Here is a 13,079-nt window from a genome sequence, read left to right as displayed (position 1 = left end):
ATGATGCCCATATTTTTCTATAATATATTTGGAACCCAAATCCATATTTTGTTGCATTTAAATTTTTTAACAATCCCATTTCTTAGAATTATTGTAAAACTTCAATGCCATAATTAATAACTTTGCCTCTGATTCTTCTATAATGAAATGTAGATTCCATACTTTCTCCTCTTACTGAGAATCTTAAGACACAGACTGACAATGGCCTCAATTGTAAAAGAGTCTGTGTATGATTCTAAAAGAATTTTTAATTTTGAGTTCCCATGCATCCTGATGGGCCTGTCTGGGTGAATCATCTATTGATTTCATTGAAAGAAAACATGAGATATAAGTATAAACTTCAGTCTATAATGATATTCCAAAATGTTTAATCAATGCATAGAATGGCTTTTGACCTAGTCTCTCATAATACCCTCATAGACAAAAGAAAAACATGTGAAAATAATTCATTATTTCATCACTATATTCAAGATATCATGCTTGATGAAGAATATTCCGTGGTGAATAAAACAGATAAGGTACCTGTTGACATACAGCTTACAGCAGGACAGGAAAGACTGACATGGGACAACTAAATTAAAAAATAAAAATATAGTTACGAATTGTATTGTTCTTAGTACTAATAAGGAGAAAGACTGCTATTAAAGGGAATAAAAAGGGAAACCTAATTTTGGATTAATTAAGGGGTGTGAGGGAACTCAGAGTACATATCAAAAGAAGTGACATTTGCCCTGAAGATCTAAAGAATAAGTTTAAGTTAGCCAGGAAAAGATTTTCAGGGAGAAGGTCAAGGGATCTATGTCTCGAGGCACAAAAGCACTAGTGTGTCTGAGGAATGAAAAAATGCCAGTTGATTGGAACACACTGAGGGAGAGGGGAATGGCCGAAGATAAGTCGGGCAGTTTGGAAGTTAGTCTGTTTTTGTTGCTTATAACAAAATACCTGAAACTGGGTAGTTTATAAAGAAAACAAAATTTATTGCTTACAATTTCTGAGGCTGGGAAGTCCAAAGTCTGGGGAACACATCTGGTGAGGGTCTTGGTGGTGGTGACAGTGGAGGCAGAGTATCACATTGCAAAATGTCAGAGCAGAGCGAGCAGAGAGAAAGACAGACAGACAGACTCCTCTTCTTTTAAAGCCCTCAGAACCACGCCCCTGACCACCATTTTTAATCCATTCACTATTGCATGGTCCTACAGTCCAATCACCTCTTCAAGGCTCCACCCTTCAGTTACCATAGTAGGATTTCCCACCCTCTTTACAGTCACGGTGGGGGCTAAGTTTCTAATACATAATAGTTGGGGAACACAATTCAAGCTTCAGTGAGTTTAGGGGGGACATAATTCAATCCACTGCAGGAAATGAGCAAGTAATACAAGCCCTATTAGTCACGTTAGTCATCCAGTCATGTGAAACTGAAAACATGTAAAGACTTGCCTGCGGATTTTTAAAATATACATGTGTAAGTATGGTGACCTGGGTTAATGTCTAATTGTATTTTAAAACCTATGTAGTTGATTACAAGTTCGCTGTCAGCCAACAGCATGTTGTGGAGGGGAAAAATGTGTTTTTAACTTTTGTTAAAATTAGTATAGATCTGTAACTTGAGTCTACAGTTGTTTAAATTGTACCCTGACCTCAAAATTTTTAATACTAATTTATCCCACAGATATAGCTTCACCTCAATATAAAATGTCATCTACTCAAAAATCAGAGCCTTATATTTGTAATGTAACTGCCAAATTATAGATTTATTAATTTACAAAAGATAACCTCAAAAACTCATACTAGTTTGCAACTTAGCAGGTTTTAGCTTCTTAATTTAAACTGTTTCATTCTGTGAGCTTGCAGACTTAATACCACGTGGAGACCACCAAAGCCTTTGGCTTGTATTTTCCAAAGCTGAAGGTCCAGCCATACCTGGGGCCAATTTAGCCACAGCTGGAACAGCTGAAGCAGCTGGAGTACTGGTGTGGGGAGCAGCCTCCCAAGGTAGCCCTGGGCAGTGAGCCCATGTAGGGTGCCTCAGGCCTGTTCCCCAAGACCATTCTGTCTCCCTAGGCTTCTGGGCCCATAATGGGAGGGTTGGCCCCAGAGGCTTCTGCAATGCCTTCAGGGCCTTTTTCTCCTTCTCTTGATAATCCCTTCTGTACTAGTCTCCTTAGCAAATGGTTGCTGAGGTACACCATTGCATTTTCCTCCTGAAAGTGCTCTCTGCTTCTTCTCTACCACATGGCTAGGCTGAAAATTTTCTAAATCTTTACACTCTGCTTCCCTTTTAGATTCTGACTTTATGTCATGCCTTCACCCCCATAACTTAGCATTAAGCTGTTGCAAGTAGCTATGCAGCTTCCTTAATGCTTTGCTGCTTAGAAATTTATTCCACCAAACACTAGATCAGCACCTTGAAGTTCCATATTACATAAAATTTGGGGGCATGAACAGAATGCAGCCAAATTACTTGCCAGTTCACAGCAAGGGTGATCTTTGCCCCAGTGTCCAATATGTCCCTTCTCATTTACTACTGAGATCTTCTCAGAATGGCCTTTGCTGTCCATATTTCTATCAGCATTCTGGTCACCACCACTTATCTAGTATCTGAGATGTTCCAAACTTTCTCTGGTTTTCTTGTCTTCTAAACTCCTATCAGCATGTAGACTTTTTCTAGCCTGTTCCTTCAGATTCTTCCAGCCTCTGCTCAACACCCAGTTCCAAAATGATTTTCAAGTGGTTGTTAAAAGCACCACCCCACTTCTCTGGTACCAATTTTCTGTATTAGTTCATTTCTGTTGCTTATAACAAAATACATGGAACTGGGTAATTTGTAAGAAAATGAAATTTATTGATTACAGTTTCAGAAGATGGGAAGTTCAAAGTCCAGGGAACATGTCTGGTGGTGGCAACAGTGACCCAGGGGTCTCACATAGCAGAAATGGTGGAGCAGAGAGAGAGACTCCTATGTGCTCTCCTTTAAAGCCCTCAGAGCCACGCCCCTAAGCATCATTATTAACCCATTCACTATGGCATGGTCCAACAACCTAATCACCTGTTCAAGCCCCTACTTTTCGATTACCATAATAGGATTTCTCACCCTCAACAGTTACTGTGGAGATTAAGCTTTAATGTACGGACTTTGGGGAACATGATTCAATCAATCTATAGCAACAGTTAAATGTTGTATATTACATGATAGCTAGAGGAGAGGCTTTTGAATGTTTTTGCCACAAAGAAATGGTAAATGCATGAGGTGATGGATATATTAACTACCTTGACACAATTATTATACAACATACATAGATCAAAACCTCAGATTGTACCCCGTAAATATGTACAATTACAATGTGTCAATTGAGGTAAATAAATTTTTTTAAAAAGAATATCAAGAAGAAGGAAGTGAGCTACTGTGTCAAGGACTGCAGAGAGTTCACAGGAGTTAGCGACTAGGAAGTGACCATTGGGTTCCAACCTGTGCTGGCTGCTGTTACCTTAACAAAAATAGTTCACAAAGACTGGAAGAAAAGAGGATGTTTTGTTTTGTTTTGGCAGCTGGCAAGGGGAACTAACCCCTTGACCTTGGTGTTATAAGGCTGCATTCTAACCCACTGCGCTAACCAGCCAGCCCCCTCAAAGATGCTGTTTTGAAAAGGATCAAGAGAAAATTCAAGAAGGGAAGTGCAGATAGGCAGTAGGAGAAATTCTTTTCAGGGGTACCATATAAAAAGAAGCAGAGAAAAAGTGTGGTAGCTAGTAGGGTTAGGATACCAAGAGTTCTTTTTATGTTTAATGCTGGAGGTAATAGCATGATTGCAGGCTGATGAGAATTATCAAGCAGAGATGAAGGAAGCTGGCAATGCAGAAAAGAGGGGGAACAATTACAGAAAGAGGTAAAAGAAAGGTGAACAAGAACAAAGAATTTTACTCTGTAATACAAGGGCAGGTTGTCGATGTGGGTTGAAGGCAGGTAAATGTGTAGCTTTAGGGTGCGAGAGGATTGGGATTCTACTTTCTCTGTTAGATAAAAAGCAAGGCAATTAGCTAACAGTGAGGAGGAAGAAAAGGAAGAGACTTGAGATGAAATCAATAAATGTGAATTAGTAATTTTGAAGAATAGGGGACTAAGCTGCCTGGGAAAAATGGACTAGTAAAATATAGTAGAATTGCACTAGAGACCCACTGAGGGTTAGTGCTTCTATATTTAAAATGAGCCCTGTCAGCATGTTCAAATGGTTTCCTCCAGCCAATACAGCTCTTTGGGTACAGGTGCACAGAAGACAGATGGTTACATGAATGCATTTTTGTTTATCTAGTACAACAGAGGAGAAGGATGAAAAAGTTCAGGGTATGTGCAAAAGAGGGATTGTAATGAGAAATCATGGTGAGAAAGGAAGGGAAGAGGAGAAGATGGCCTGTGAAAAGGTTGGGGGAGTCAAGGGCCTCAAGAGCCCTTGGACTGAGGTTTGCTGGAGTTAGTGTATTAGAGGGAATGAATTTAAAAGTTAGGAGATGGTTATGAGGAAGCAGATTCTCAAAACTGAGAATTAGTTTGACTTCATCTTTTCCAGTCTGGATGCCCTTTATTTCTTTCTCTTGCCTGATTGCTCTGGCTAGTACTTCCAATACTATGTTAAATAGGAGATGTGAGAGTGGGCATCCTTGTCTTGTTCCTGTCCTTAAAGTAAATGCTTTCAGCTTTTCCCCATTCAGGATGATATTGGCAGTGGGTTTATCATATATGGCTTTGATTATGTTGAGATACTTTCCTTCTATACTTAATCTGCTAAGAGTCTTTATCTTGAAGGGATGTTGAATTTTGTCAGATGCTTTTTCTGCATCTATTGAGATAATCTTATGGTTTTTGTCCTTGATTTTGTTGATGTGATAGATCTTATTTATTGACTTGCATATGTTGAAAGATCCTTATCTCTGGGATGAATCCCACTTGATCATGACATATAATTTTTTTTGATGTGTTTCTGTATTCGGATTGCTAATATTTTGTTGAGGATTTTTGCATCTATGTTCATCAAAGACATTGGCCTGTAGTTTTTTTTTTTTATTTGATGTATCTTTGTCTAGTTTTGGTATCAAGGTGATGCTAGCTTCATAGAAAGAGGGAGAATGGCTTCTGATTCAATTTTTTGGAATAGTTTGAAGAGAATTGGTATTAATTCCTATTTAAAGGTTTGGTAGAATTCGGCAGTAAAGCCATCTGGTCTGTGCTTTGCTTTGTTGGTAGACTGCTGATTACTGCTTCAATTCTGTTGCTTGTTATTGGTCTGTTCAGGTTTTCTATGTCTTCTTGGTACAGTCTTGGTAATTTGTATGTGTTGAGAGATTTATCCATTTCCTCTATGTTTTCAAATTTGTTGGTATGTAGCTGTTTGTGATAGTCTCTAGCGATTCTTTGCATTTCTGTGGTATCAGCTGTAATGTCTCTTCTTTCATTTCTGATTTTTTTTGTTAGTTGGGTCTTCTCTCTTTTTTTTTTAGTTAGCCTTGCTAATGGTTTGCCTATTTTGTTTACCTTTTCAAAAAACTTTTTGTTCCATTGATCTTTTGTATCATTTTTGGGGGTTGTATTTCATTTAGTTCAGACAGTGTGTACTGATTGGTATGATAGTGGGGTGGGGGAAAATAAGGCTCTGGAGAAAAGAGGTCAAGAAACTGGAAGGTCAGAGCATTGGGAGGATGGACTACATGGATAATAACATAAGTAGAAAAAGTGGCAGAAATGGTTCTGGAAAAAATAACTAGTTCTGGAGCCTAGAACTAAAACTGTCAAGAAATCATGGTAATGAATACTAATGTCTAGTCTATAGATAACTTCAACAAGGAGGTTAGGGAATGGTATGTTAGGATGGTATACTTCTTCATGGGAGCTGGAGGGCTTTCAGAGGTGGGACTCAGGTCTGAAAGTGGTAAAAGTGACAAGAAGGACATCTACATTTCAGGCCCAGTGATATGCAGGATGTGGGAGAAAACCAGCCTTCACTAGAGAGTGTTGCATGGAAAGAGTCAGTGGAAGACAGCCAGGCTTTGTTCAGAGCAAGAAGGTGGAAGGACTGCAAAAAAATGTGGGATCTAAACATTTTGCTGCTAACAGACTGAGTTCCACTGGGCACAATGAAAGGGTTTGAGTGATGGAAAAAGATTAAGAGACTGTCTGGGATTAAGAGATGTACTAAGCCATGCAGTGGGGAAAGACTTGGTATCCAGAGATGACCTCAAAATATTGGGATTCTGCTGGTGACTGGGGCATGTGAAGCATGATGTAAGCTTATACTAACAAAATAATTCTAATTCCAAGTGACTCCAATGAGAGCAGTGTTTTAGAACTTTTTTTTTTAACTTTCATTTCAATGATTTGAATCAGCTAGGAAATGAATTAGAGCTTCTCTTCAATCTTTTGCAAACAGGAAGACAAGCATTCCCTATCTAGCCTGTCTATTGATAGGATTTTATTAGGTCTAACTGGTAATCATCTCAAGAAACAGTAGGTCCTGATGGCTGATTGTCATTAGGGAAAACAACAGAGAATCCATTTAAATTAAACGTGTTGTATTAAGAAGGTAATAATTAAATGAAAATAACACATTTAGTTTCTTGGAGTGATTTTTTGTGCTTAATTCATCCTGAGAGAGATCCATCAAAATACAGAGCTGCTCAACACCATATATCAGGTAGTAGTCACACTGCAGTGAAAAATATCTTACACGATAATGATGCGTGGGTGTGTGCATACGAGTGTGCATGTGAGTGTGAGCATGGGGGCGAGTGTGAGTGTGTGGCTAGCTGTGAGTGTGCATGCATGTGCATTTAGGAGTGTGTGTGATATTACATAGGCATGTCACTATATCACACACATCTATCACTTCCAGAGTTGTTACTGAAGAGCACACATGTAGAAAAATATTAACTTTCTGCAAGTCTCCCAATTCTTCTGCACATTGACCCTCTCCCTGGGTGAAAATACAAGTTGATAATAAATATAGTTTGCCTCTTGTGTGTCTAGTATGTAAACAAAGTGCACCCTTTGAAAATCAACAGAAGTGAAAAATAGCACTTCAGGCACTTGTCAGAGAATTCAACAAGGAATGAACCGCAATTTCTCCCTGCCCGTAGTTTCCTTTTAGAAATCTGATATTTGAGAGAGAGATCAGTGGACCAGTTAACTTCCCATTCCTGCTGATTTCCTCATGACAGTCCCCTAATGGAAGAATCCACCTCCTTGAATGACAGGCATGGCTTCATTGTCCTCGAGTATAGCCTTGTGCCCTCAGCTGGGCTAGCAGTGTCCCTGGCCTTTGCAAAAGCAGAGCCAAAAAGACCGTCTGCTTATTTCCTCTCTTAATATATAACGATGCTGTGTTTAATTTTTATTATGCTGTGTTTAATTTAATTGTCGCCCTGTTTAATTTTATGCACTTTCTCAAATACTTTTTAGAACTTCAATGAATGGTACTCCCGCAAGGTTTAATTGACAAGTATGTGTGAAGAAAATTGAGGTTTAAAGTGCTAGCTCCTTGTACTATATTCACACAGCATATGAGATAAGCATTACTGTCCTCACTTAGCAAATAAGGAAACTGAGCCTAAGAGAGGTTAAACGACTTACTTCTCCAAGTCACTTAGTCTGTAGGAAGCATCATTTATGTCTTTATTCTCAAGAAAAGGAACTAGCAGGCAGATAGTGTTTATTGAATGACTATATTGACTTAGCTCTATGAACAAATACGGTCATCAAACCGTTCAAGAAAAAAAATTTGGGGCCGAGCCCGTGGCGCACTCGGGAGAGTGCGGCGCTGGGAGCGCAGCGACGCTCCCGCCGCGGGTTCGGATCCTATATAGAACTGGCCGGTGCACTCACTGGCTGAGTGCCGGTCACGAAAAAGACAAAAAAAAAAAAAGAAAAAAAATTTGTATCATTTAATTCAATAGTTCAGTAAAAATGGGATTTTTGAGCCTCAGTCACCTTCTCTATCCCAGCCCACCTCCTCCACTGATTCCAGATAATTTCATTTTACTTGATGTATACTAGGTTATCACAGGTATGGTAGTGTCATCAGCTCATGGAAAACAGAAAAATGGAATTGCGACAATAGCTTTCTAAATGCAAGAGTGAGTGAATTTCTAAGTGACGATACAAATGTGCTCTTTACATTTAAGAAGACAGTTAAATACACTGGACACTAGAATACAGATAGCTTTTTTGACCCATCTGGTTATACTATGTATCTCATGAATCATATTAATAAACTTTTCAGGTAACATCGATGACAGAAATAAGCTGATAAAAAGAGGTCTGTTAAGACCAACACCTACATAAAAGTATCTGCTTTTTGCATATGGGTTGTATTGACTGAATAGACCTCAGAAATCAGTTTCTTCACAGGCATAATAAAGTCTGTTTCAATCACTTTCTCATAGGATTTTCATAAGGATCAAATGTGAAAATATTTGTGAAACTGTCTTGAAATCATAATGCATTGAATAAGTAAGGGAATAATTATTATTGCTAAGATGTTTGCCTTTTTAAAACAACTGAAAATATAACTTGATACAATGTGTGCCATTCATTTGTGGGTTTCATTCCGTCAAAGAAAAATGATACTGAGAAATGTTTTAACGTTGAACTCAGTTTGGTATCTTAAAGATGTTTAAAGTTTCTTTGCCTTTATCTTATTTCAGAAATGTTCAACCTGAACTGAAGTCACTTGCAATGGGTTTTCACACACTGATAATACGAGCACTAGGTATGACTAATATAGTGATTATAAATTCAAGATATAAATGCTCAGGTCAAAGCATAAAGACTGAATGAAATTATTCATATCCAATCATAAGAACATTCTTAAGAAGTATAAGAATCATTTGTACTGTTGTGGTAAGTGAAAATAATAAGAGAGAGAGGGAAAGGCAGACAGAAGGGCCTTCCTTCTAAACTGAGGCATCATGTAGGGAATGCCTAAAGAAACCTGGGAGGCCTGGGAATCTGGTTGGCCTGAGGCTGTGCCAACCGACAGAAGCTGGCATTAAGTGTATCACTTCCCACTGCCCAGTTCTGCAGGCTGGGCAGCTAACCTTTATCAGAAGTTAAAAATGCAAAAGGGAATGAAAACTCAGACTCTAGGCATCTTGGATTAAGAGAGTGTACTGAATGCAAGCAATTCCAGGAAATTGTGGGTTTTGTTGGCAAAGAGTAGGACTGTACACTCCAGAGGTTAAAGTCCTATTTATAAATGTTCAGATGAGGTGATTAGTAAAAGATTGAGGAAATTATCCTTTCTCCCTTATTGCCATTTCCATTTTTACCCCCCAGATGACTGCTGTTGTTAGTTTAACAACTTCTAACCTAACTCCTATGGGTGCCCCTTTGTAAGATCTATATTATATTCTCATTCCTGGGAAGTTGGAAAGGGCATCATTCATCTAGGCGTTGGAGCAGGGGACTGATCGTGGCCTGGAGGCAACCATTGGTGGCAGAAGGATGTAAGTGGGAGGGTCAATCCTTAGGACCCTTGCAAGCCAAGGAAAGAAGCATAACTTCATGGCCACATTAAAATGGAGAAGTAATCCAAGAAGTGTATTTGGGGAGAATGTCACAAATCCTTAAAGGCAAAAAGAGGAAATATAAAGGGACTGGGAGAAAGGAGTAGAGGTGCTGCAGGATTCCATCGCTGTTCTCTTCCTAGCATTCTCTTTTTTAAAAAATTATTTTAATTAATGCATTCTAATTGCATATGCTTATGGGGTGCAATCTGATGTTTTGATACACATGTATGTGCCCTCATTCTCTTTTGCACGTCTGTGATCTTGCAGCCTCTATACATCCTGGCAGTTCCCTATCTCCAGATCCAGTAGAGATACTTCACTCCTATAACACAGGCCACACAAGGTGAAAATAGAATCTGGGTAGTTAGTGCTCCTCCTGATATGCTAAAATTAAATTCTGAGAATAGAAAAAAAAATTTTCTAGTAACATAAAATGGAAAAAAAAAGAATGTTAAAATCCTAATTGTGGGCATCCTATTTCGATGCGTCCAACACATAGCACAATGGAAACTAAATGCTTCTATGGGAAAAACATGTACTGAGTATCAAACTTCCAGTTTATATGTGAGAATTGTGGAAGGCTCATAGAGTGTATTAAACTGAAAAAGTTATTTAGAAAATAGATTATTAGAAGTTTTAAAATTCTGATAATGATTAAGACCAACTTTGTTACTCCCCCAAATTTAAATTATTAAGTTTGTTCAAACCAGTGGCATTACGTAGAGAAAGTAAACTGTTGGCATATATTTTTCATTTTTCAAAAGGTGGCTGTAATTTTTCGAAGCCTGCAAATGTCTCACCCATTTTCTCAGTACAAGTTTTCCCCAGATACATTGGCCTCAGATTCTAGTCCCTTATCATTACAAGACCTTTCACTCTCAGAAAACCAAGACTGATTAAACATACATAGAGTCAAAATTGTGATATATGAATTGTTATCATTTCTATGTGACAAAATAAAATCTGAAAATCACTCTTCAAACTGCAAAAAATAAAATGAAATAAAATCATGAATACTTGAGGTCTACCACCTGAAGGATACATCTCTCCTTCAAAATTTTGATCAAATTACCTGTGCTTAGAACTAGGAGTCATCTCAGAGTTTATTAAAATAGCAGTAAGAACAGATGGACATGTATATAAAGAACATACATACTCCTGAAGTGTCACGTTCTGCAAAATCATGCACTACAAATAAAAATTGTATTAAGGACAGACCACTGAAGACCTGCATCATTGTGATCAGAATACTAACAGAAACAAACAAAAATTTGGCAGCATAGGCCCTAACATGGATAGCCTAGACTGCTTCAAGAGGTATTTTAAAATGTACAAAATCAATGGAGAGACAATGCTGAATTGTGGGCTCTAAAGAAACCAAAAAAGTGGAAGTGGAGCTTTAAGTCCAGAAAGAAGTACAACCCACCAGGAGCCCAGCAGTCTATGACGCTGGGCCTGCACTTTCTGGGGAGGGAGTCCCTCTGAAAGCATTGACTTTTAAATTTCTTAAAATAGAGTTGAAAAAACTCCTGCCTTTGCAGCAGTGGAGCTGAGAGCTTCGTCCTTTCCCTGTAAAGAGATAATTCTATTCCCACTATTCCAGCTCTCCTTGCCTAAGAAAAATTACATATGGACCAGCATATATCTTCCATGTTTACTAACAACATTCTCTTTTTTACAATCAGGCTTAGGCTAATTGGTATTATACGTAGAACAGAGTGTACAGACATATAATTTTCCTTCTTTCATATGGGTGTTGGAGGGTGAGGGCAGATCAAAGATGTCTATGACATCACCATATGATTTGAGCCTCTGAAATTTCTAATAATCTTGAGGCTTGGGTAGATTTAAGCCAGAACAATGGAAGAGTACTCCAAAATATTCAATTTTTACTTAATCCAAATGTATCAATGTGGAATATGCAGTTACCTTTGAAACATGTTCCTTGGACTGACATCTTCTCACCTCATATTGCAGGAGGAATTCTAGCTCCAATATACTTTGGGACTGTGATTGATAAAACATGTATGAAGTGGTCTGTTACAAGCTGTGGGAAACGAGGGTCTTGTAGAGTATATAATTCCAGATTATTTGGGTAAGTTATAATAAATATATTTTATTAATTTTCCCTTTGATTATATTAATTCCTAAAAGATATCATTTTCAGTATGATAATAGTATTAATAATTATAGTCACAATTAAATGAACACTTATTTTGTATTTGGTATCGTATCAGGCAATCTGGTATCTCATTTCAATGCTCATACAAATATGCTTTTTCTCCTTTTTCCTTAAATATGAAGAAACTAAGATTCAAAGATAATAAGTAACTTTTATGCAAAATCACACAGCTAACAGAAAATGAGCTAAGATCTGTGCTCAAATCTTGTTTCCCAAAAGTTTCCTCATACTGAAAAAATATGTGTCTATATATTCAATGGCCTCTGGCTTCTCTAGGTTGACACGGAATGACCAGCTGGGGCTCTGGTCACAAGTAAGGGAGAAAAAAAAGAGAGAAAAAGTTTCTGTTCTCTTCTATTCATAGGGAGAGATTTTCTATAAGTGGTATGAGGACAACTGAATGATCACCTGAGGGGAAAATAGTTGCAATGATACTGTATATCTTAAATGAAAATTAATTGCAAATGTATGTACTGATCAAATATATAAATGTAAAATGTGAAACTGCAGGTTTGAAGAACTCATGGTAAAATTTCTTTTAATTATCTAGGAAGCAGAAATATGTTTCTAAGTATGACCTAAACTCCCAAAACCATAATAGAATAAATGATTTTTTAAAAAGTTTTTAAACTCTGCATTATGAAACTTATTTTAAGCAAAATTCAAAGACTAAAGATAAATTGGAAGAATTTTGCAGCACAGACACGGGAAAATGTTCTAAATATATAAAGAGTTCTTAAAAAACAAGGAAAACAACATGAAATGCTGACAAAAATGTGAGGCAACAGTAATTCTCTTATTGTTGGTGAGAATGTGAAATGGTACAGCTGTGTCGGAAGGCAGTCTGGTAAGTCTGGTCGTTTCTTACAAAGCAAAACACAGTCTAATTATATGATCAAGAAATTGTGCTCCTACATATTTACCTAAATGAGTTGGAAAGTTTTGGGCACACAAAACACTGCACATGAATGTTTATAGCAGCTTTATTTATAATTGCAAAAATAATGGAAGCAACCAAGATGTCCTTCAGAAGGTGAATTGATAACCAAACCGGGATACCTTTGTGCAATGGAATCTTAAATCAATAATAAAAAGAAATGAGCTGTCAAGCTACAAAAAAGAGAAGGAGATAAACTTAAATGAATATTACTAAGTGACAGAAAGCAGTCTGAAAAAGCTAGACTGTATAATTCCAAGTGTATGACCTTCTGGAAAAGGCAAAACTATGGACCCAGTAAAAAGGTCAGTGGTGGCTAGGGCCTCGGCGGGGAGCAAGGGAGGGTTGAATACGTGGAGCACAGGGCATTTTTAGGGCAGTGTAACTATTCTGTATGATGTTATGATG

General features: G+C 37.7%; 1 protein-coding gene across 1 annotated transcript in view; it reads left to right on the top strand.

Annotated features, from left to right (window-relative positions):
- The window catches only part of SLCO1B3 (solute carrier organic anion transporter family member 1B3), a 113,809-nt gene that overhangs the window by 71,870 nt on the left and 28,860 nt on the right, over positions 1-13,079 (top strand). The window contains exons 12-13 of the mRNA XM_063115707.1: positions 8,689-8,753; positions 11,530-11,647. Of these exons, the coding sequence (XP_062971777.1) occupies positions 8,689-8,753; positions 11,530-11,647 (183 nt within the window). The remainder of the gene's footprint in view (positions 1-8,688; positions 8,754-11,529; positions 11,648-13,079) is intronic.

Source organism: Cynocephalus volans, chromosome 12 (genome assembly GCF_027409185.1).
Source record: "Cynocephalus volans isolate mCynVol1 chromosome 12, mCynVol1.pri, whole genome shotgun sequence".
NCBI lineage: Eukaryota > Metazoa > Chordata > Mammalia > Dermoptera > Cynocephalidae > Cynocephalus > Cynocephalus volans.
This window is presented reverse-complemented; position numbering and strand designations above follow the sequence as displayed.